Source organism: Palaemon carinicauda, chromosome 21, assembly GCF_036898095.1.
Source record: "Palaemon carinicauda isolate YSFRI2023 chromosome 21, ASM3689809v2, whole genome shotgun sequence".
NCBI lineage: Eukaryota > Metazoa > Arthropoda > Malacostraca > Decapoda > Palaemonidae > Palaemon > Palaemon carinicauda.
The window spans coordinates 35,660,448-35,686,547 of record NC_090745.1 but is presented as its reverse complement, the minus strand read 5'-3'; the positions used below and the strand labels follow the sequence as shown (position 1 = coordinate 35,686,547).

General features: G+C 42.4%; 1 protein-coding gene across 1 annotated transcript in view; it reads left to right on the top strand.

The window, feature by feature from the left end:
* Window positions 1-2,806: 2,806 nt before the first annotated feature.
* Window positions 2,807-26,100, top strand: part of LOC137615268 (uncharacterized) — a 341,120-nt gene continuing 317,826 nt past the window's right edge. Inside the window, 1 exon segment of the mRNA XM_068344996.1 lies at window positions 2,807-3,179. Within this exon segment, the coding sequence (XP_068201097.1) occupies window positions 3,125-3,179 (55 nt within the window). The 5' untranslated portion in view covers window positions 2,807-3,124.

The window sequence follows — 26,100 nt, the reverse complement described above, 5'->3', positions numbered from 1 at the left end:
CCCTTAAATCTGCACTCTTTGGTGTAGATGCAGCAGTTCCTCCTTTACTTAAACCAGATGGCTCAGTCACTCACTGTCCAAAGGAAAAGGCAACCCTTTTGGCTGATGTTTTTGACAGTAAACAGAGTAATGAAAAACTTGAACTTCCTTATTCCTGTTTTCCTGAGGCTAAACTAACTAGTTTAGCTTTTCGATCTCGTGAGATTAAAGCTCTGTTGATGGACCTTGATGCTTATGGAGGTGTAGACCCAAATGGTATTTTTCCTTTGTTTTTTATAAAGACAGCAGATTTCTTAGCTCCAAAGTTATCTGATATTTTGCGCAAGTTAGCAAGAAGAGGAGCTTTTAGCACTTGTTGGAGAATTGGTAATGTTACTCCTCTATGTAAATGTGTTTGTGGTAGCTCAAGTCCCACTGATTACCGCCCAATTTCCATAACTCCCATATTATCTAAAGTTTTTGAACGTCTTCTGGCAAAACGTCTTAATAGGTTTGCTGAAGGTAATCATCTATTCCCTAGTTTGCAATTTGGTTTTCGTAAAGGCCTTGGAGCATGTGATGCCCTTTTTACAATCTCCAATGCAGTACAGAAATCCCTTGATTGTGGTCGTGAAGTTCGTATGATTGGCCTTGATTTTAGTGCTGCCTTTGACCGTGTTAATCATGAGGCCCTTGTTTTCAAACTGAAACAGTTGGGAGTGGGTGGGTCGTTTCTTAGCATTATTATTGATTTTTTAAGTAGTAGATCTCAAAGAGTAGTTGTTGATGGGCACCATAGTGAGTATAGGAATGTGATATCCGGTGTTCCACAGGGTAGTGTTCTTGGCCCATTACTTTTCATACTATATACACATGACATGTGGTTTGGCCTAGAAAATAAGCTTGTTGCATATGCAGATGATGCTACTCTCTTTGCATCAATTCCATCCCCTGAATGTAGACCTGGGGTTGCTGAATCCCTTAATAGAGATCTAGCTAAAATTAGTGCATGGTGCAAGTTATGGGGTATGAAGTTGAATCCTAACAAAACTCAAAGTATGATTGTAAGTAGGTCAAGGACGGTGGCTCCTCAACATCCGGATCTCAGTATTGATAATGTTTCTTTAAATTTGTATGACTCTTTCAAACTTTTAGGTGTGATTCTCGACAGCAAATTTACTTTTGAGAAACATATAAGGTCTGTGTCTTCTTCAATTGCACAAAAAATTGGCTTATTGAGAAAGTCTCTTAAGATATTCGGTGATCAATCTATTCTGAAGAAGTGTTTTAATTCTTTTATTCTACCTTGTTTTGAGTATTGTTCTCCTGTCTGGTCTTCAGCTGCTGATTCTCATCCTAATTTGTTGGACAGAAACTTACGGTCTATTAAATTTCTTATTCCTGATCTAGATATTAATCTCTGGCACCGTCGTTCAATTAGTTCATTATGCATGTTGCATAAGATTTTTCATAACTCTGACCATCCTTTACATTCAGATCTCCCTGGACAATTCTATCCTGTTCGTAATACTAGGCTGGCAGTTAATTCTAATAGCCAGGCCTTTTCCATCCTAAGACTCAATACCACGCAGTACTCTAGAAGTTTTATTCCAGCTGTTACCAAGTTGTGGAATGATCTTCCTAATCGGGTTGTTGAATCAGTAGAACTTCAAAAGTTCAAAGTTGGAGCAAATGCTTTTTTGTTGACCAGGCGGACATGAGTCTTTTTATAGTTTATATATGACATATTTGTTTTTGAAGTTGTTCATAGTTTATATATGACATATCTGTTATGACGTTGTTACTTTTTTTAGAATGATTTACTGTTAATTTGTTTTCTTCAGTTATTTATTTTCTTATTTCCTTTCCTCACTGGGCTATTTTTCCCTATTGGAGTCCCTGGGCTTATAGCATTTTGCTTTTCCAATTAGGGTTGTAGCTTGGATAGTAATAATAATAATAATAATAATACACACATATATGTATGTATATTTATATGTATATATATATATATATATATATATATATATATATATATATATATCTATCTATTTATCTATCTATCTATCTATCTATCTATCTATCTATATATATATATATATATATATATATATATATATATATATATATATATATATATGTGTGTGTGTGTGTGTGTGTGTGTGTCTATGTGTGTATATAAACAAATAATACATATAGTAGACCTATATACTGTATATATATATATATATATATATATATATATATATATATATATATATATATATATATATATATATATATATATAAATATATATATATATATATATATATATATATATATATATATATATATATATATATATGTGTGTGTGTGTGTGTGTGTGTGTGTGTACAGTATATAGGCCTACTGTATATATTATATCTTTATATACACACACACACACACACACACACACACACACACATATATATATATATATATATATATATATATATATATATATATATATATATATATATATATATATATATATATATATATATATATATATATATATATATGTGTGTGTGTGTGTGTGTGTGTGTGTGTGTGTGTGTGTGTGTGTATAGTATATAGGCCTATTGTATACATTATATCTTTTTATGCACACATACACACACACGCATATATATATATATATATATATATATATATATATATATATATATATATATATATATATATACTAAATGAATTGAAATCAAGCTATCTCCTGTTTATATATTGTAGAGCAAATACTAGCTGGCAACTCCCACAGGGTACGCACGCGCGTAAAAGGTAAGACAACCTTTCAACACAGAGTTTAGTGTTTCCCGAGTTTCCGTTGTGAAAACTACTGTCAGTTAGTCGGTGACCGCTAACCGTGTTCGACATTAGTTTTGATCCCTCTCTTGTTTATCACCTATCATATAAAACCTCTAGAGACAGCATTATGGGAATATGTTTTTATACTGTGTAATGGACCCGGGTAACATTATTGGTAATAATAGTAGTTGCTTGGTCAAAATAATGAAAACAGAAGTGATTTAGACCTGTCACTATTTTCGTTGAAACCTTAAATGGAAAAAGAAAGCAATTGAAAGAATAATTCGAGGGAAAGTATTGAGCATCCTACTGGCTACAATGAAGATTCAAGGTTTCCTGATATTCTCTACATTAATGATGAACATTGAAAATGGTAAGAGCACTGCCTATTTGTGTTACATGCAGCATGCAACTTTTTATTGATACCTACTGCGAATATACGCTTGTTTACTTTACGTAGGTGAAACTCTATCATTATATATATATATATATATATATATATATATATATATATATATATATATATATATATATATATATATATATATATATATATATATGTGTGTGTGTGTGTGTGTGTGTGTGTATGTATGTATATATCCGTATGTGTGTCTGTGTATGTATGTGTGTGTGCAGAGAGAGAGAGAGAGAGAGAGAGAGAGAGAGAGAGAGAGAGAGAGAGACCCCATTTTAGCTACTGTGAATAATACGTGTTGTTGAATAACCTCTTATGCTAACAATGGTTCCGTTCCGAAGATATTACTCGTTGTGTCTAAAAGTGAAACATGTCACATGGTTCGATTATCAAGAAGTTTGATGAGGGGATCATGAAAAATATGTGATACATGTTTTTTTTCTTATAATTAGCCTAGATAGCGACACCTTTTTCATGGAAGTGTGGTATTTTTATAGGAAGTAACTCCTTAAGAAGTAATTTGATATACCTCCTACAATACGCTTAATACTCAAGGTATAACGTATTAATGACAGCATTTATTTGTTGACGCTGTTGGATTTTCATAGCCCTCCTTATATTGGTGACGACCTCCTTAGTAACTACAGTACCTATGTCCGATTGGGTGGGGGGACTTTAGCAAAAACTGTATTCTCGTCTTTACGTGTGGAGATATTGTGGATTTAACGGTTTAATCGCGAACGCAGTGAACTTAGATAAGAAATAACTGTGTGAGAATGAAATTTCCTGTGCTGCAATAGAACTAAAAAAAAAAGAAGAAAAAAACGACATCGAACAGCATATAGTTGAAGCGTATAATATTGGGGATTCCAAAATCCATGGTTTCGGAATTAGTTTGGCACCGAACCCAATTTGAACTCGTTAAAAAACTCTAAACACGCGATGTAAATAAACTGGGAAAATCAAGTTTATTAGAACCGGCTGCACTCGGAAGTAATGTCGGAGATGACGATTGCGCGATTCTAGTCAATATTTTCTTAAAATTGGTTGCATAGGCATTTACAGGACTGTAAGCTAATCGACCATAACGTGGAATGTTGTGTCCATTATTACCATCTATGATTTTCTGGCCTCAGTAATTGTCATAATTATGGCTCCTAGGATTCTGTAGTGTGGCACGTTGCTTTTCCGTCACTTAGGTTAAGTTTACAGAATATAGATTGTTTTAAATGGACATCTCGGTTTGCCAACATAGGGTTACTTCGTCACTTTGAAGAAAGAAAAACACAATTCTCGGTAAAAACGTTGACATAAGAATAAAATTGTTATTAAAGCAAAAATTGAAGTAGCCTAATTTGGACCTTGGCTCATCTGGACCATTTACTGGCTCATTCGGACCATTTACTGGCTCATTCATACCTTTATAAAAGCTTATTCTTACTTGTTTACTTGTTTTGGGTTTAAATCCAACCCTCCCCCCATATTAATCATCTAACGAAACATTTTCATTATAACTTATACAATTCCTTGATTGTAGCATCTTCCAAATCATATGATCTTGTGAAAAGTAATGTCTTTAGTTTCTTCTTAAATTCAAATGCTCCCTTTAGGTCCTTCATTTCAGTTGGCAGTTTATTATAATGTCTAAGCGCACAGTAGCTAAAAGCCCTTTCACCAAATTTACTATTTGTTCTTGGTTCAGATAGCCTATGTTTGTCACTCGTGTGTCTTGTGTTAACATTTGTTTTTAGTTCTAGTTTATTCAGGCATTCTTTTCGATATTTTGGTTCAGTATCTTAAACGTTAGTAAGAGTAGCTTGTATTTAATTCTCTCTTTTACCGGTAGCCAGTGTAATTTGATTAGTGCAGGGGTAACTCTTTCTCTATTGTGTAGTCCTTTTATTAATCTAGCGGCTCTGTTTTGTACTCTCTGAATTTTCTTCAGCTGATAATTTGATAAGCCATAGAACAGTGAGTTGCAGTAATCAATTCTTGAAAATATGTGGTGATTAATGAGTATGGCCATAGATTTTTCATCTAAGTATTTACTGATAAATGCTATGTTTCTAATATGGTAGTTACAATTTCTTACCATATTATTTATATGTTCGTTCATTGACAGTCTATCATCCATGATTACTCCAAGATTCCTGACAGATTTCTTTAGGTCAATGGTCGATTGACCTATTTCAATTCTTTGGAAGCATTTGATTCTTTTTATATCTTTTTCATTTCCAAAAATAATACATTCACTTTTATCTTCATTGAGCTTGAGCTTTTTTGTTAACATCCAAGCCTTAATGTCATTCATTATTTCATGCATCTTTCTTTTAGCTTCATCAACTGATTCTATTGGGAAATAGAATTGTGTATCATCAGCGTATATTTTAAACTTAACGCTGTGAGTTTCAAGTATATTTGCCAGTTCTATCGTGTAAATTTCAAACAGGAGAGGACCTAGTACACTGCCTTGAGGCACCCCTTTGGTTAGTTTTCTTGTCTCAGATTCAACATTTGATATTACTACTTTAACTTTGCGGTTTTCAAGATAACTCAAAAACCAGTCGTATGCTCGTTCTACGATGCCCACAGGTTTAAGGTCTTCCATCAGATAAGTATGTTCTACAGTATCAAATGCTGCACTTAGATCAAGCATCACAAGAATGCAACACTTGCCATTTGTTATAATTTCTGTTATGTCATTTTTTATTGCTAACACTGTTGTTTCTGTGGAGTAATTTTCTCTGTATGCAGATTGATCATCAGATATGGCATTAGATTTTTTCAGATGTTTCCAGGTTTGTTCGTGTACAGCAGTTTCAATAATTTTCGAAAAATATGACAGATTTGATATTGGCCTATATGAACTTAAATTGTCTGCATCACCTTTTCCTTTATACACAGGCTTGATACAAGCAACTCTTTCACAATCAGACTGCGTGTGTGAAGTTGACTTCTGCAACCATGCGCACCTGCCCTGGACTCTCCGACCGCCCTTATGGAACATTTGTGTCGGCGGTCGAGACTGATCCTCACGCTCTTTGTCCTTCTTGCAGAGGTCAACGGTGTGATAGTGTCAACAAGTGTAGGGAGTGGTCTTCCTCCCAGTGGGGGAGGTTTTTGCGACGGCCGAAGAAGAAGTCCAAGCGGGATATTTCTCCTTCGAAGGTTGCTTCGAAGGGCGGAAAACCCCATCTTCCGTCGCCCAAACCTCCTGCGAAGCTCCTACTCGGCCGGTCTCTTTTGAGTAGCATAGACCAATTTATTTCTGACCAACCCTGGGTCTCGAGAGATGAGGTTGCTTCCCCTAGCAAAGCAGCACCACCTCTCTCCCCGGGGGAGGCCTTGTCACTAACCTCCGTGTTTCATATTTGGTCCTCCTTGGGGCTCACAGGTTCGCCCTCCAAGGAGGCATTGCTTGAGTTCATCCGCATGGGTGCTTCTGTCAAGCAATCGTCGTCGCCATCAGAGGTAGATCCCCTGACACTTGTCGATGTTGTTGTGTCAGAGGTGTCTCATGCGACATAACCCATCTCCTCTGTCACTCCAAACTTTACTGTAGCTGCTGACTTAGTTTTCCCCGTTCCTGACCATCCTCCAAGGGGGAAACTAAGTTCATCATCAGTCTCTCCTGCTAGTGTTTCTCTCCCTCGGGGGAGTTCACTTACAGAGACTCCTCTTCGGAGGACTGCTGATGGTCAGCTTGCTGATCCAACGGCCCCCAGAGGGCACATCCGTCGGAAGGCTCGCCTTCCTCTTCGCCTTGGAGGCCGTCCTTCACCTGCGGTGAGGAGGCGCCTCTTTGGTTCAATGCCTTCAATGCAATCCCCTGCAGAGGAGCCTTTAGACCTTCAATCATCCATCACTGCACCTGCAACCAGTCTTGTGACTTTGGTCCTGGACCTCTACAGATCGTTCGCGATCTCCTTTGGTGGTCGTCTTTTTAAACGACACGTCGACCATCCATCCAACAGACCTGCCGACCTTCCATCACCATTCCTGTATGAGCCTAATAAAGCTCCTCCGAAGTGCGCTATTTCGCGCCATCACTCTCGCCCTGCGCACCACGCGCCCTGACCAGTGCTCACCAGCAGCTCATCAATCACCAACGCTTCGGCGCACCACCCATCTTGCTTGCCCTCACAAAGGGCAGTAGCCTCGCGCGTTTCCGCGCCAACCTAATCTTCAGCGCTCTCCTACGCGCCAACCTAATCTTCAGCGCTCTCCTACGCGCCCACGATCACCTGCGCACCCTGCGCAAACACGCCCAGGGTCACCTACGCGCCAGCACACCACAGCGCACTTGCGCTCTCCTGCACCTATGCGCCCTGCGCTCACGCGCCCACGATCTCCTTTGCGCCAGCACTCTCCTGCTCGCAGAATTTCTCCTACGCACCAGGTACCTGCGCGCCAACATGTGCGCCCCACATAACCTGCGCACCCGCGCCATCTTGCGTGCCAACCAATGCGCAAGTTTGTAGGTGAGGCGACAACATTGTTGCCCTCACCTGTGCGCCAACGTTTACCTGCACGCCAGCGCTCACCAGACCATGTGTGCTCTCCTGTGCGCACACAGAGATGAGCGCGCCCCCTCTCTCTCCTACAAATGCGTGCCAACACACTCCCGCTCGCCCGCACGCTCATCATGATTCTCCTGCACGCGCTCTCTCTCTCTTACGGACGCGCGCTCATCATGATTCTCCTGTGCGCCCGTGCCAACATTCTCCCGCACGCGCTCGCCAACATTCTTCCACTCGCGAGCACTGATATTCTCCCTCTCGCGAGCACCAATATTCTCCCGAACGGTGTGGGAGAAGGGAAACATTTTCATGCAGAGGGGTTCAGGATCCCTAAGCTACATTCTAAGGTGAACCCACCTCTTCCAGTAAATCCTTCCAGGGAACTTTCAGTCCCTTTCCCTTCAGGGGTCTGTCTGACAGTGCGTCTGTCAGCCAGCAGCCCTGGTTCAATGTCTTGATCAGAGCTGTAACCCAGGCTTTCAAGCCTGTCCTGTCTGATCGCTCATCAGAGCGACCTATAGCTCTAGATCTAGGGCATGGAACCATGGCTTCCTCTACCCCTTTGAAGAGGAAAAGAGGAGTTTCGGACGCTTTCTTCCCCCGAGGGAGAAACTGACTCCACGCAGACCATCGAGGCAAGTTCCTCCTGTTCCTCAGACAAACTCTCCATCCCTTTTGGACGATGATCTCCCGTCACCTAGGGAACCACGCGAAGAGAGACTTTCCCCCATCGCACCAATGGAGAAAATCTTCATACCGAGAGTTCCTCGCAGTCTGAGAACAGAAGGGACATACCACACACATCGATGTTGGAGTCTTACCTCCTTCCCCGGAAGGAATCCAACGACTCCAAAACCATGCCAAAGTCTTCCACTAGGGCTAGGAAGGAGCCAGCCAGCCACTCAGGGAATGTCCGCGACTCTCCCCAAGAAGAGCCTTAGGGGTCAGAAGGAGACTTCGCTGCAAGTCTTACAATAGGATGGGACGAGCAGGAGTCAGAACATGCAGTCTGGCAGGTTCTGACTCTAATGAGGGTTCTCAACGGGTTTTCTGACCCAGAGATCCCCCCCTCGAGAGGGCATAGACACGGTCCTAGACCGCGTCTTTTAGTACTCAACAACCCTCTAAGACCAGTGAAGTCCTGCCCTGGGTTCAAGGGATGAAGAGTACCAGGGACAAGATCGCCCAGCAGCTCTCCAAGATGTCCTCCTCCAACCATTCCGGTACCACGAGCAAGCTCCTCCCACCTCCTTGCGTACAGCAGAGGAGGTACTTCGAGACCCTGGAGGAGCCCAGTTCAGTTCTTCCTCTTCACCACTCGCTGGAAGAGCTAACCTGGGGAGTCCCTCTTGAGAGACTCGAAGCAGCAGGTCTCGTTCTCGGCAGCTGAGATCCTTAACCAGGAGAAGGTCACGAAGTATGCTATGCAAGCTACTTCGTGGCTTGATATCTGGTTAGGGACCTTAGGTATCCTGATACGATCCGAGAATTTTCTCCAAGGAACCTACCAGGAAAGCTATGGAAACCTTCCGTCTATTAGGTACTCACACAATCGAGTTTCTTGCTCACCAAGTCTCGAACTTGTGGACAAATACCATCTTGAAATGTCGAGATGCAGTAGCGGAGAGGTTCCACCAGAAGGCCCCTAGTGTTGAGATCTATAGGCTCAGACATTCCTCCATAGAGGGGTCTCATCTGTTTGAGCCTAAGGATGTGGAACATGCTGCTGAGAGGTGGAGGAAGTCTCATCATGACTCCCTCCTCCATAGGGCTTTAACATCTAGACCCTATAAATTTCCAGCACCACAGCAGTCCCTTCCGACCAAGACCACAACGATGACAAAAAATGCAGCGAAGACAACTGTGTCTAAGCCCTCTCCTGTCAAAGACAGGAAAGGCAAAAAGTCTTCCAGGGGAGGGAAAAATCCTAGAGGGAGCAGCTGAGGCCGCAAACGCAAGGATAGGCTGCCCCCTGCATTTCCATCAGTGGGGGATGCCTACAAAGCTGTGCAAACGGGTGGAAGCAACTCGGGGCCGATTCCTGGACAATCTCCGTGATCAGTCTAGGATATCGAGTCCCGTTCATAACATCTCTACCTCCCCTAACCAGGAATCCAGTGTCATTGAACTTCCTTGCCATGGGATCGGCAAGGGGGCAAGCCCTTCGGGCAGAAGTCCAGACCCTGTCCAGGCTTCTTCAGTCGACTCTTTCTTATAAAGAAGGCGTATGGAGGCTGGAGACCAGTCATCGACCTCTCAGCTCTGAACAAGTTTGTGAAACAAACTCTGTTCTGCATGGAGACGGTAGACACGGTCAGACTAGCTGCAAGACTGCAAGACTTCATGTGCACGCTGGACCTAAAGGACGCGTACTTCCAGATCCCAGTCCATCTGTCTTCAAGGAAGTACCTAAGATTCAGCCTAGACAACAGAATATACTAGTTCAAGGTGCTGTGCTTCGGTCTTTTCACAGCACCACAAGTCTTCACCAGAGTGTTTACGCTAGTGTCATCTTGGGCACACATGATTGGCATCCGTCTCCTCCGTTATCTGGACGACTGGCTAATCCTAGCAGACTCGGTGTCAACCCTTCTTCAACATCGAGACAAACTTCTGAGACTTTGCCAGGATCTGGAGATCATGCTAAATCTCAAGAATTCCTCTCTGCTTCCCACTCAAAGACTGGTATACTTAGCCATGACTGTAGACACCATTCTCCACAAAGCCTTCCCATCAGACGGCAGGATAGCAAGGCTGAGAAAGGTTGCAAGACCTTTTCTTAGACGAGAAGAACTATCAGCCCAATCGTGGCTACGTCTCCTCGGTCACCTTTCCTCGCTAGCCAGTCTAGTTCCCAATGGTCGCCTCAGGATGAGATCCCTCCAGTGGCGACTCAAGTCCTGGTGGAATCAAGCACACGACTCCTCGGACATCCAGATCCCTATGGGACCTGCGGAACTGAGAGACCTCCAGTGGTGGGTGACAGACGAGAATCTACGAAAGGGGGTGGACCTTCTTGTCCTCCCCCCGGATTTGATGCTGTTTTCAGACGCTTCAAAAAAAGGGGGGGGGGGGCACATGCTGCACCACACAACCTCAGGCCTCTGGCCAGAGTCAGAAAAGTACCTCCACAGAAATCTCCTAGAGATGAAGGCTGTCTTTCTGGCCCTTCAACAGTTCCAACAGTTCATGGCAAGTCACTCTGTGGTGGTGATGAGCGACAACACCACAGTAGTGGCCTACATCAACAAACAAGGAGGTACTTCTTCGCAGCAACTATCCCATCTAGCAGTAGAGATACTGAGATGGGCCGAAATCCACTCGATACCACTATCGGCACGCATCATTCTGGACAAAAGGAATGTGCTCGACGACAACCTGAGCAGAGCATCTCATATAGTGAGTACCAAGTGGTCTTTGGAGTATCTAGTAGCCAACAAAGTCCTGACTTTGTGGGGTTCTCCAACTGTGGACCTCCTCGCAACGGCCCTGAACTTCATGCTCCCGCTGTCTTGTTCCCCAGTCCCAGACCCCAAGGCTCTCTGGCCTTTCCCCCATTCTGTCTGATGAGGAGGGTACTCAACGAGACCAATGACCCTCATAGCTCCGCTATGGCATTACGCAGAATGGTTCCCGGACCTTCTGCAACTCCTAACGGAGCCTCCAAGAGAACTCCCTCCACAACACAATCTACTCAAACAACCACATGCCAACATCTTCCACAAAGCCGTAGCTTCGCTACGACTTCACACCTGGAGACTATCCAGCATCTCCTCTCTGAGAGATGATTTTCGCAACAAGTTGCGATTAGGATGTCTGGACAAATGCGAAAATCATTGGCAGCAGTCCACCAGGCAAAGTGGAAAGTCTTCTGTGGTTGGTGTCGTGGAAGGGGTATTTCTCCTCTCGATGCCATTATTCCAGCAATAGCGGAGTTCCTCGTGTATTTGCGTGAAGAAATGCGCCTATCAGTCTCAGCAGTGAAAGGCTATCGCTCAGCCTTAAGCCTCGTCTTCAGACTGAAAGGAATGAACATTTCTTCATTGCTAGATCTTTCTCTACTCATACGGAGTTATGAACTTAACTGCCCCCAGTCAGAAGTGAGACCTCCCCCATGGAACATGGTTCGAGTTCTCAGGTCTCTTAAGAGACCTCCCTATGAACCATTACGCCAGGCAACAGATCGCCACCTGACTTGAAAGACGGTGTTCCTGCCAGCTTTGTCCTCAGCCAAGCGAGTCGGCTAACTTCATGGTCTCTCATACGGCATAACCCATTCAAAAGAATGGGGAGAGGTAACGTTCAGCTTCGTCCATGAGTTTATTGCTAAGACTCAGAACCCGGGAGTAGCGGATCCTCGATTCGACTCCTTCCGGATTTCTAGTCTCTGTACTGTAACAGATGACCCAGACCATCTCTTACTATGCCCAGTAAGGAGTTTGAGGCTGTACCTCAAGAGAACAGCTGCAGCCCGTCCTCGTGTGCCTGCACTATTCGTCAGCACAGGAAGGACCAAGAGGAGGGTCACCAAAAACACCATCTCAACATGGATTCGCAGGGTCATTGACCTTGCACTTAATCCAGACCCTCTTCCGTCACGTCGCCCCATATCACATGATGTCGGGCATAGCTACGTCCCTGGCCTTCAAAAGAAATTTTTCAGTGACGCACGTTCTTCAAGCTGGGGTGTGGAAACGTCAAAACACGTTCACATCTCACTACTTGCAAGACGTGACCCACAGGAGACTCAATACGTTTTCTATCGGTCCTGTAGTGGCTGCATAACAGCTGGTTTAAAACCTCAAGCTCCTTATTGGACAAGTAGCAGAAGGTTGAGGGCATTGTTACCCGGTTTTAGTCTGCATGAATGAAAAGGTTTGACTGGCCCTTATTCTTTTCTTCCTTCTCCCCTCTTTTGGGGAAAGCAGCATCCTGGGTTCTCTGCACAACTAACCTCAAACCGCTGCAGGTAAACCATGCTCCCTTGTGTACCTAGTATTAAGATTAATACTGTTACATCCCCATACCCTGACAAGGTGGTATTGGGAAAGACATAGTGCACAGTTTTCCATCTAAAGAACTTCGGAATAACTTTCTAGGACGAGTCACATTTCTACATACCTTCACGCACAGCTTGCGTAGGCCGCGAACCTTGCGTAGCAAGGTTATAGGGAGGCTTAGGGACTCCTTATTCCTTGAGTGCTAACACATTCAGATAAGGAGCCCCGGGTAAAACCAAACAGCCAGATTGGCTGGGACGTCGACCCTTCCTAATGGGTGAGTCACCCCTATTAAATAGCGTGGTTTGTATTCCAGTTAAGGAACAAATGACAAATTCGTAGATAATTTGTGTTTTTCCTAACCATACCAACCTTAGCTATTTAACCAAACTTGCCCGCCAGCCTTATCCCCCCTTGAAGTCCTACCTCCAAGCAAAGTGAGCTCAATCACAGGTGTGTGAGGGGGAGCGGTAGCAAGCTACCCTCCCTACCCCCCACTAACTAGTAGTGTGGGTAGTTAACCCTCGTTAAAAATTAATAGCTCATCATTTCAGCTACGCTGAAAATAATGCCCCCTATTAAACAGCTAAGGTTTGTATAGTTAGGAAAAATACAAATTATCTACGAATTTGTCATTTTTATACAAGCATTTGCTTCTCGGGACTTTTTCAATTATATAGGCGGCATTTAACCAGCAATCAACTGTCCGTAATAAAGATCTCTTCCTCTTGCACCCTTTTCAAACTATCAATAAACTTCCATATAGTTGGATGTTGCATCGGTAGTTCGTTTTGCAGCCTATGGTGATCAGCTTCCACATGAATGTTTGTCCTATCCTCATCATTTATGCAGCATTGATAAACATTCCACATGTTTAACGGAAAAAGGGGAGGACGTCCCTTTCTGTCCATTCTTCCAACATAATTGTCTTCCAACTAATCTAGGGGTTCTTGAAATTCATGTGAAACTTTTTCTGCAAGTACCATAATAGCTGCTGTATTATGATCACGTAGAACAAATGCTATTGCAGTTATCATTGTAGCACGAGGAGCAAAACTGGCATCATTATTCTATTGGAGAGATAATCCCATAGATTCTGATTTTTTTTAAACATTCTTATTGAGTTGGAAAAGTATCCTCTAATATCAGCAGATGGGAAATGATATTGAAGACTTTCAGAATTCCCCATTTTAAAATCAGTATTGTATATTGTTTCCAGCCGTAAACTTGGTTGAACTTCTAAAAGCATATAAAACAATTTATCATAGGTTGCGTAGTTTATTTGGAAGTAGTGCTTAGATAAACAGATGTATGCCATCGTGCATCTCGGCAAGAATGAAATACACTTGACAAAAAAGGGTTGACGTGATTTTGATCGTCTACAAATGGTTTTTTCACTTCTTTAAGTAAATGTGTATTGCTTTCCTTTCCAAACATAGTGATTTTGCATGAGTCACCTTCATTCCCTACAGGAAGGAATTTTTCAGACCCATAAGTTTGAATATTAATAGGAATCAACAGTTCTTCTAAAGCTTTAAGATTGGCAGGGTATGCTGAAAAATCCTTACATTTCCTCCTCACAATTTTTTGCAGTGCTGTGACTAGCCATGACTTCTTGGCATGCTTCATTTACATTTTCTAAACACTCATTTATTGCTAAAGATGTTTGTTCCATTGTTTCTGGAACCGGCACCTTTATTTTTTATATTACTTTTCTTTTTTCTTCTCGAGCAGAGTCTGCATTTGTTCATATATACATTTTACAATTTCACAATTCTATATGTGAATTTTTGCCATACATAATCTCCTCCTTTCACATCTCCAAAACTCTGTGATATTATCAGCTCCAAGTCTGTCCAAAACATATATATAGCTATCATACACTAATTTTTCTTTTCCCTGCTGTGAGAGTATGCTTGCTGCCATTGTTGCAGGTGTACTGTAACTAAATATTTTACACTGTATACTTGAACTTATTTTTTTCCTTGAGAGGCAGTCTCTATTGACAATTAGGCACTGTAAAATTAAGCTTACATATTTCCTTAATAGGCAGTCTCTATTAATAATTAGACACTGTAAACTTTAAATTATTTATTTCCTTAATAAGCAGCCCCTATTGACAATTAGGCAATTTTGAATAAAGAAGAAAATAGTTTGCAACCATTTAATGACTAGTGCATTATAATCATGGTTAGCATTGTTTCCTTGTTCCCAGTGCTTAATTGAGATTTGCTGTGTCCATATGTTTTCTGAGAGAGAGAGAGAGAGAGAGAGAGAGAGAGAGAGAGAGAGAGAGAGAGAGAGAGAGAGAGAGAGAGAGAGAGACCTACCTAACTGTCTGTGGACGGATGGGTCGCGGCCAGTTGTCCTAGCCCCTCCGGTTGACCCCTAGGCATAGCAGTTCTGCTAGGCAGGTACCTCTTTCTGCGGTGCCCTGCCTTCAGTCCCCTTAATGATCTTCCTGGTACCAGAAGTACCTGACCACTAAGGCTTCCAACACTGATTGGGACCATGAGTGGGAAAGGTTGGGCATTATTTCTATCAAACCGCACAAGAAGAAACGGTGTCATCAGGCAGCCATTCGTTCTCTGGGGGGATCTATCCACCCCATGACCAGCAGAGGTTCGAGTTTTCCACGGGAGGTCTCCTTTATGGACAAATATAAGCTTGTGCCTATAGATATTTGACCATCAGGAACCTAGAGGCTCCAGCCCCTTCTGCCATTCCTTCCAAGGACAGAAGGCCCAAGGATTCAGAGAGGAGAAGAGTACCTCCCTTCTCATGGACTCTAACATATGACCATGTGAAAGGAAAGACACTAAGACCCTTCCTAAGAACTGGCGATTGATGTCCGAGCAGCCAGCTCGAAGGGAAGGTCTGCTGGTTTCTACATCGGTCTTCTTAAAACCGGAGCATAGTGGCTTTCGTCTGAGGGCTCATTCCTCTGCTAGTAAAACAGTTGACAACCTTGATCCTCTCTGGGCTCCTATAAGTGTGATCTCAGAGGATGAAGAACCTTATGATGACAGCTTGGAACACGCTGATGACATGCTGCCTGTGTCTGCCAGCCCCAATGGAACAGAAAGTTGCTGACCACATATTTCTTCTGGTTCTTTTATGCATTCGGAAGATAAACTCCCTGGGACCCGGATCCAGTTCCATCTAAAGGTAAGGACACCATCCTAGACCTTATCTATTACACTCCCAGGCCCACCAAGACTATTGTAGACTTGCCTTGGTCCAAGGTGGTCAAGAGTGCCTCACAGTCCCTCAGATCTGTGAACTCTTCTTGGTTACTTTCTCCGCCGTGCACATATCCAGAGGAAGTACTTCGAGATCGTGGACGATGATCCTTCTCCACTCCCTCTAGTTTTAGCTATTCTAGCTCTGACCCAGCATATGACCTTGGTCAAAATTGCTGCTTTGCCAGTGGCTTTATTTGTGGTGGAGGCCACAAACATGGAGCAGGTTGCAAAGTGCTTTTTGCAAGCCATTTCATGGTTGCATTACTGGTTGGGTTCTGTGAGTTACCTTTTTAAGAACAAGGATTTCTCCACTGACCAGAGGAAGTAGGCAATGTCTGAGGTCCTTCTCTCGGGTGCAAGGACGATGGAGTTTTTGACCCACTACATCGTCACTAGTGGATCAACTGGGTTTTGAGATGACGAGATGCTGTAGTCTCAAAATTTCAGAGGCAGGTACCTAGGAGAGAAGCTACGAAGCTTTGCAACTCCTCGATGGATGGCCCCTCTCTCTTCAACCTTGAGGATACTGAGGTAGGTACAGAGAGATGAAGGAAATGTGTGAGTACTCCCTCCTCCATACAGCAATGACTTTCCCCCATACTCCATGCCAGCACCACCGCAGCAGTGGTCCCTGAGTAAATGCCAGGGACATAAGAAGGGATCACAACCATCTAAGCAGGCAGCTTTGAAGTAAGGTCCTAAGCAGCCCTTTCAATCCAAGGGCTCCAAGAGGGGTAGAGGAGTTAAGAGAGGAAAACATGGACGTCCCCCCCTATTGGAAGCCAACCTGTCCACTGGTGCGGGGATGCCTGCAGAGCAGGTGGCAGAGATGGATGCTCCATGGGCTAAACCTTGGTCGGTCTCTGTTTTCAGAGCGGGATACCACGTCCTGTTCATTCTCTCTCTCCATCCTTAACGCTACATCCAGCCATGTTGAATTCCTATGTGAGGGGACCTGCGAAGGAACAGCCCCTTCATGCCGAGGTCCAGACCATGTTGGAGAACGATGCTGTCCAAGAGGTCCTAGATGAGTCCCAAGGTTTCTACAGTCGACTTTTTTCTTGTAGGGAAGGCGTCTTGAGGCTAGAGACTGGTCATAAACCTCTCGGCCTTGAAAGAGCTTGTCCAACAAACCCTGTTCAAGTTGGAGACTGCAGACCGTCAGACTAAAAGACTTCATGATAACGCTGAATCTCAAGAACACACACTTCCAGATCCCCATTTATCCATTGCCAAGTAAGTATCTAAGGCTTACTCTTAACGATAAAATAAACTAATTCAATGTGCTGTGTTTCAGCCTGTCCACAGCATCTCAGATGTTCACATGGGTGTTTGCCCTAGTGTCCTCCCACCCCAGATGCTTAAGCCTTGATGAGGATGGGGGGCTTAATGATTAGCAGCTGGGCACTGATGAATGGTGGGAACTGCTTTCCCACTGGACCTTTGCATTTGGCACAGTGTGAGATGAACGGCTTGCCATCTCAACCTGTACAAATTTTAATGCCTTCACCCTCTGAAAGACCCCATTAGGTGCAGACTTAGTCTGGTAAGAGTCAGGCTCCAGTAATCTGGTTTTAAGTCACCCATATTTGTGGGTAATGGGTGACACCATTGGAGTTATCGGTGGGAGGGGCTAACTACCCTCACTGACCAGTTTACGCCCACCTAAAGAGACACAACCCCTCTCTATAAGAGGACTGGTCCCTGTTGAAGCCTCTTCTTGTGTTGGGCCACATGGGATAGGAAGACTGACATCCTCCGATAAGAAGTGGATAACCCGGCTTGCTTCTTCCATACGACCTGGAAATGGAAAAGGACCATTCTACGGACGGTCAAAAACGAAGTAATTTGAGTAACAAATTCTAATAGAAACTAATTCGATGTCCTGTATAAACCATTTTTGATGTTATGGTAATATAAAAGAACTTTGAATGAGACTTGAATATGACAAATGAGATTCATGGATATCATTTGATAATCATGAAGAAGCATTTAATACAATCAGTGACATTATCAATACTAAAATCAATAATTTGATTATCAAGGGTGCTATTTGAGATGTGGTACCTAAGGATCTAGATATATACAAACCTACAGACTGGTCTGACAGAGATATGGAGTTGGTTGTACCCTCCCAGAGAAAGCCAAAACCACCAAAGTGCCTCATTGCTCAATCAAAAGGGAGTACAGGAAATTATTTTAGAATATGCAAATTTCTTCAAAAGAAAGTAGGTACCATCGTACTGGGAGATGTATCTTGTTTTGGAAAGAACACTTTCCTTATAAGTGCCAAATCAGAAACACAGTCAGTTATACTTTGCAATTTAAAACTTCATTTATGGAAGGGGTATAGGAGATAGTGACCATGTGTCCTTTAACTGTATGGAAAATGCATAAAGTCATTGGAACATCAATGATTATCCTTACTTTTCAGGATGCTGATGTGCCTTTCCACATTTGCATAGAAAATGAACAGATTAAAGTTCGAATGTTAAAGCAAAAGCAACTGCAATGTTTTAATTGCCTTAGATATGGGCATCCTTCTAAAGTTTGCAAGAATGAAGATTTTTTTAGCTCTTGGTCCAATGTTTATCATGGAGAATGTACACTAGAGGTCAATTGCTTAACCTGCAATTTAAATCATAAATCTACTGATAGGAGCTGCCAGCAATACAAGTTAAAAGAGACTGCCTTCAATAAATCCAGTATCGAACACATGAATGGGGGCATGCCAAGAGACTATTGAGTAAATCAACAAGTTATGCAAAGGTTTTCAAATCAGGAGGAAAAATGAGACAGGAGACATCCAACCCACCTATTACTGCCACTATTCCCCCCAAAAGATATTCGCCATCTTCTGATAAAAACCTGCATGAGAGGGCAAGAATATCACCTCCTAAGGCTTTACTCACCTCTATTAAACCTTTGTCCCCCAATACAAAGGATAATACTAACCTCTCTTAGGCTATATCTTTGCCTGATTTGATGGAGATTTCACATAAAACCGAGTTATCAGGTGCACCTGTAGTGGGGAAAGCACCAAAAACCTAATAAATCGCCACCTATTAATAGGAAAAAGAGAGACTTCCTTCTCTCTCTCTCACCCCCATCCATTAAAAACACCAAAGTTAAGACATCAAATAGATATGATGTTCTGTCTGTTGATATTTCAGATCAGCAAGAATACTACTTAAATCAATCAAAAACACAATTTTAGGTCCACCACCCCCCCCCCCAAGAATTAAATAAAAAGAATATTGACAAGGCTAATGTAAAACCTAACTTATCAAGACCCACACTTAAGAAGCCTACGGAAAATATTGCTAAATCAAAAACTCTCGAAGACCCCATCCCATTTTGCAATAGAATTGTCAGGGTTTAAGGGCCAATACTTAAGCTCCTCATTAATGAGCACTCCCCTATAGTTGTATGTCTACAGGAGAGCAAGCTTAATGCCAATACTCCATGTCGTCGAGAGTATTTTAGCTATAGGATACCATATGATCAACAAACAGGGAGCCATGGCAGTAGTCTTACATATGTTCCCCAAATATCTTTACCCATTTGTACTCCTCTGCAGGCAGTGGTTGTACAAATTGATGTAGGGAGAAAATACACATGTTGCTCTCTTTATTTGCCTCCTAATAACATTTCTTATAATGATTTAGTAGAGGTGATTCAACAACTCCTTTTCTCTTGTTGGGGGATTTTAATAGTAGACACCCTTTATGAGGCGATGTTTTATCAAACACAAGGGGCAGCATAGTATCAGCAATTGTGGAAAATGAAGATGTGGGACTACTTTTATGTTCAGACAGGTACCATGTCGTGCATCGACCTATTAATCGCAAGCTTGATTTTGATTGGACAACATTAGATGATTAGCATACTAGTAATCTTTACCAATAATTATAAGCACCAACAATGGTCCACCGTTACAGAGATTGCCACGATGGAATCTTGAGAAGGCGGACTGGAATAAATTATATGAGCTAAACTAAATTGAAGTGAATGCAGAACAGTTTGAGAATATTGATGATGCCATAGACTTGCTGAATAGAACCTTCCATACAGCAGGAGTAAATTCAATTCCCAAAACAACAGGGTTATTCAAACAACGACCAGTCCCCTTGTGGTCTTCAGAACTAACTGCTCTGCACAGAGCCACAAGAAAGTCTTTAACTTGGTTGTGCAGACGCTGTACTGAGGAGAATTTAATTATATACAAGAGATGTAGAGCACAGCTCCGTCATGCCATGACAGAAGCTAAGCGCTAGTGTTGGTTGACTTCTATTTCCTCTATTAACAGTAGAACACCACCATCATCTGTGTGGAGGAAAGTAAAAAAGATAGCAGGCAAATTCACCCCCAACCCACCACTAGTGTTGAAGGTGAATGGTCAGTATGTACTGGAGCAACTAAGGGTAGCATGGCATTGGCTGATTGTTTCTCCAAATGTATCAAGCAAGTGTAAAGTAGCTCCTGGTTACCAGTATAGAAACAGTGAAGAATGTAAAATATTAATATTGGCAACAGAAAAGGAGGGATCCTACAATAATCCTTTTACTGAAAGGGAATTTGATTTCACACTTGCTAATTGCAATGATACAGCTCTGGTCCTGATGGAATTCCATATGTAATAATTAAACATGTACCTGTAAATACCAAGTTATTTATTTTAAGCATTATTACCAGAATATGGCATGGTCATTGTTATCCAAGTGTTTGGGAACTTGCCATTATTTTAGCCTTTTTAAAACCCAGTAAAGATAAGTTTTTAGCAGCAAACTAGAGACCAGCTGCATTGATATGTTGTTTATGTAAGATTATGGAGAAGAGGGTTAATGCAAGACTGGTGTGGTACTTGGACAAGGAAGGTATTTTTTCACTTATCCAGCGTGGATTTAGGAAAATGCATTCAATGACTGATGTGTTGATACGACTTAAGTCCTCTTTTTTTGTGAAGCCTGGGCTTCCTAACAGCACCATGTACCAGTCTTTTTTTTTACGTTGAAAAGCATGTGATAATGCATAGAGGTATGGTGTACTTAAAACTATTCATAATTTGGGATTACAAGGAGAGCTACCAAATTTCATCCAATCATTCATTTCACATAGAATTTTTTCAAGTGAGAGTGGCGAAACTTTATTGCAGAGAAAATGTTAGGAAGTAGGAGTTCCCCCGGGTAGTGTGGTAATTGTAACCCTATTTGCACTAACAATTGCAGGGATATCCTTCTGCCATTCCTCTAGATATTCTCCCAACACTATTTGTAGATGATCTCTCCATATCATTTGCTGGAGCCAGAATGACAATAGTTGAGAGAAAACTACAACTCGCAATTGGCAAAATTATTCAGTGGGCTGATATGAATGGGTTTAAGTTTTCGATATGCAAAACTACGGTTGTCCATTTCTGTTGTATTCAGGGAGTACATCCAGACACTAATATGTACATCAATGGTCAGCGGATCTCATGTGCAAGTGAAGCTAGGTTTTTTGGCTTGATATTTGATTGTAAGTTGACATGGGTTATGGTTTCAGATATACTCCTCAGCCAGTCGACTAAAATTTTTAGATTATATACAGCAGACTGGTATCAGATTGGTAACAGAAGCATTTAGAACTTCACCCATTCCAAGCCTCCTTATTGACACTGGAGAATTACCATTAGACTTTTACCGAAAATCTTCTATCATTTGATATTGGTTTAGGTTGCAAAAACTTCTTAATTCTTTAGCCTGACTGACTGCAAGCCTTTTATAGCACTCAACATACTTCGAGTTCCACCCAAAATCCGCTCAACCTTATGATTTTCTGGTGAAACAATTGATAGGCAGTCCTAATACAGTTAGAACTATACAACATACTAACCGCTGTAGAAAATATAGTGTTGGAAGAGGAAGGTAATTTTATCATTTTTAGTGATGTAAGGAGTGTCCTTCAAGCTTTAGAAGTTTTTAATCTGAGTAACCCTTTAGTTTTAAAGATTTTAGAATGGATTTTTATTATTGGACTGAGGGGTATAACAGTTCAATTTTGCTGGGTTCCGGCACATATAGATGTGTCTGGAAACGAGAAAGCAGATTTGCTGGCAAAGAAAGCTGCAGCTGAATTGCAACCAAGAAGGTATCCCATTTTTTGTGATGAGTGTTTACTCAACAATAAGAATTTGATTTCCAATAATTGGCAACAGCATTGGGATAGTTTAATTGAAAATAAGATATGAGAAATAACGAATTTTATATACTCCTGGAAGTATAATATGATGCCCCGAAAGTGTGAGACTACTCTTTGTTGTCTGTATTGGTCACACTCGGTTGTTGCATGAATATCTGCTTACTGGCCAATACCAGCCATATTGCAACGACTGTTTGGTACTATCGACAGTGAGACGTGTTGACCAAATGCCCCACACATGGTAGTGAAAGAGATAGATATCTATTTGAGGCTCGAGGTGAGGATGGCAGGTTCATCCTTGCCAAGATTCTTGGACATGATGTGTCTTACCATTTTAGTAGTATTTTTAGTTTTATTTCAGAAGCAGGTCTCCTGAAATATTTAATTTTTAAAATGTCCTCGCTTTTCTGGTTTTAATTGAATATTCTTTTATTTCTTATTTACAATAAACATCAGCGCTAATGACCTTGGATGTCAGGATGCCAGAAAACCTCAAATCAATGAATCTCTAGTTTTCCCCTAGGCACACTAGAACAGCATTTGTCTCCGTTATCTAAATTATTGGCTGATTCATACAGACTCAAAGGAGACCCTTCTCTTCCATTGAAACAGACTTCACGAGTTTTGCCATACCTTGTCAAGATATGGTATATCTAGGGATGAAAATAGACCCCAATCTAGGCAAAATCTTTCTGTCCAAAGAAAGAATAGAGAGTCTGAAACTGGAAGCTCGACCATTTTTGTCACAAGAAATGCTACCAGAACATCGGTGGCCGAGGTTGCTGGGCATCTATCCTCCTTGGAGCAACTGGTACTCAACGGTCGTTTGCGAATTCATTTCTCTCCAGTGGCAGGTGAAGACTATCTAGTCGCAGCACAAAGACCCTCTGAATCTTTTGGTTGTGATAGGGTCAGACCAAAATAGGAGAGATCTGAGTAGGTGGGTGTCAGACACCAAACTGCTTAGGAGAATAGATCTTCTCTCTCCTCCACACAGCCTCCAGGCTTGGTTCAAGTCTGAGCAACAGTGCCACAAACCTCTTGGGAATGAGGGCAGCCTTTCTGGCCCTCAAGCTATTCCATCTGCTCCTTTCAAGACATCATGGTGTTGATGATCGACAACATCACGTTAGTGGCGTACATAAACAAGCAAGGAGGTACTTTTTCACAGCTCCTCTCCAAAATAGCTGTGGAGAGGATAAGATGGATTTAAGACATCTCGATAGCCCTATCAGGTACTTCATCTCGGCAGAAGGAATATTCTGGCAGACAATTTGAGTAGGTAGACTCGGATAATTGGCTTTGGGTGGTCTTTGAAACATTAGATAGCCAGCAAAGTCTTGACTTTGTGAGGTTCGCTGATGATCAACCTGTTCGCGATGTCCCTCAACTGGAAGCTTTCAGTGTACTGCTCTCTAGTCCTGGATCCCCACGCAGTCTGTCAGAACTTTCAACACCAGTGGACAACATGGATTGTTTACAAATCCCCCCCCCCCCCCCCAGTAAGGAGGCTTCTGAACAATGTAAGGGCATCGCAAGATCTCTCAATAATCCTAATAGCTCCAATGTGGCAGCATTCAGAGTGGTTTCTGGACCTTCTTCATCTGCTCACAGTGGCACTGAGTGAACTCCCTCCACTTCCTGATCTACTTACAACCACTCGTAAAGATACTCCACAAAGCAGTAGCTTTCCTGGGGCTTCACGCCAGGGGGTTATCCAGCAACTCCTTTCAGCGAGAGGCTTTTTGCAACCAGTTGCGAGATGGATGTCAGGATACCTCCGTGAGTTGTCATTTACCATGTATCAGAGGAAGTGTGTCATCTTTTGTGTTTGATGTTGTGGAAGGGATAACGCTTCTCTTAGTGCCACTATCCCAGTGATAGTCGAGGTTTTCTTGTACATCCGGGAGGAAAAACTCTGATTGGTCTCAGCTGTGGAAGGCTACCGCTCAGTCTTGGCTGTGAAAGGCTACCGCTCAGTTTTTGCTGTGAAAGGCTACTGCTCAGTCTCAGCGTTGAAAGTTTACCGCTCGGTGTCAGCTGTAAAAGGCTACTGCTCGGCTTGGAGCCTAGCTTTAGATTGAGTGAGTTAACATTCTCTCCTCAATGGAATTGTCTCTCCTCATACGAAGTTTTGTGTGCACTTTCCCTCAGTCAGAAGTCAGACCTCCTCCTTGGAACATAGTTCGTGTACTACAGGCCCTGAAAGGAGCACCCTACGAACCGTTTTGTCAGTCATCAGACAGTGACTTCACCCTTAAGACATTTTTTTCTGTTAGCCCTGGCCTCTGCAAAGAGAGTCAGTGAGCTACATGATCTATCACCCATTCATGGGGATGGGGCAATTGACACTCAGTTTCGTCCCTGAATTTGTTGCCAAGACTCAAAGTCCGGCTGTAGTAGGTCTAGATTCTGGCCCCTACAGATTGAGAGTCTCCGTTCCGTAACTTATGACCCAGATAAGCTGATACTATGCCCTGTGAGGACGCTTAATAAGTATCTCCAAGCGAACCGCTAGATCTCACCCACAGGTCAACAGACTACTCGTCAGTACGGGTAGAGTCAAAAAGAGGATTACCAGGAACACAATCTCTTCCTGGATCTGATAGGTGATCGAATGAGCCCTACAATCGGATTCCACTCCTCCTGACTTTAGACCCAGAGCTCATGATGTCGGGTTTTAGCATATCCCTGGGCGTTCAAAATGAACTACTCTCTAATGCAGGTTTTACAGATGGGTGTGTGGAAATGCCAAACAACTCTCATGACCCATTACTTGAAAGACGTAACCCAAAAAATCTTAGATACCTTCTCAAGAAGTACTGTGGTGGCCACACAAAACGTGGGTGGAAACACCTCAGCTCCCTTGTAGGACAAGTAGCAGTTGGTTGAGAGCAAACATTACCCAGTAGTAAATCTAGAATAAATTTACAAGTGACTAGCCTCTTTGTTTTTCATTCTTTCCCCCCTCTGGGTTTCAGCATTTGAAGACCTCTGCAAACTGACCACCTCTGATTGCAGGTGGGTACCATTGTCCCTCTGGTAACCTGATATGTTTGCATGTATATCTCTGATTTCCAAGCGAGGTGGAATCGGGCAATGTCTATGTTAAGTGCAGAGCTTGGCTTCAAGATTGCCCTTACCTGGTCAAATTACAATGCTTAGTTCATGCACCAGTACACGGATTGCTCAGGCCATTAGCTCTCTTACAGATGTTGAGGAGTTCACAAGGTGACAGGGTGTCTCTAAAAAGCTTGTGCGAAGCACAAAGTCGCACCCTGGGACAGATACCAGCCAATTGGTTTTGGACGTTCACAAACCTAATGGCGAGTCTTTATTGTAGAGCCAAAGGGTTTTTATATAGTGCTGGAACAAATGACAAATTTGGAAATAATATGTATTTTTCCTAATTATGCAAACCTTGAGCTTAATACATATTTGTCCTGCCATCACCTATCCCCCAAGATGTCCTTCAGCAGAGATGCATCTATGAGGTTCCATTTTTAAGTAGCGTTTGCACTGTCGTTTTTTCAACAAATATTTATATGATATAGCATTTTCTTAAATAGCTATGGTCTTTATGAGTCTTTTTCACCTCAAGTGTTTCCAATTCTTTCATTTGATTAACGATTTACTCATAGTCACACATTTTCATCAAGCCAAAAGCATTGTATGATTCTTTTCCTACAATTCAGACAACACCAAGTGAAACTTCTGCTTTATTCCATCCATCTCTGGATAATAAGCAAAGGTCTACACCCCAAGATTACCAATCCCAACGAAGAGAATGCTATAGGCGCACACTGCACTGACTCAAGTGATCTTCAGTAGTTCAGCAGAGTCGCCATGGTAACAGACAAATAAACAGTAAACTACTGTTCACATCTCAACACCAGTCAGCCAACTGGTGTTGAGATTTTGTAATTTTTCAAAC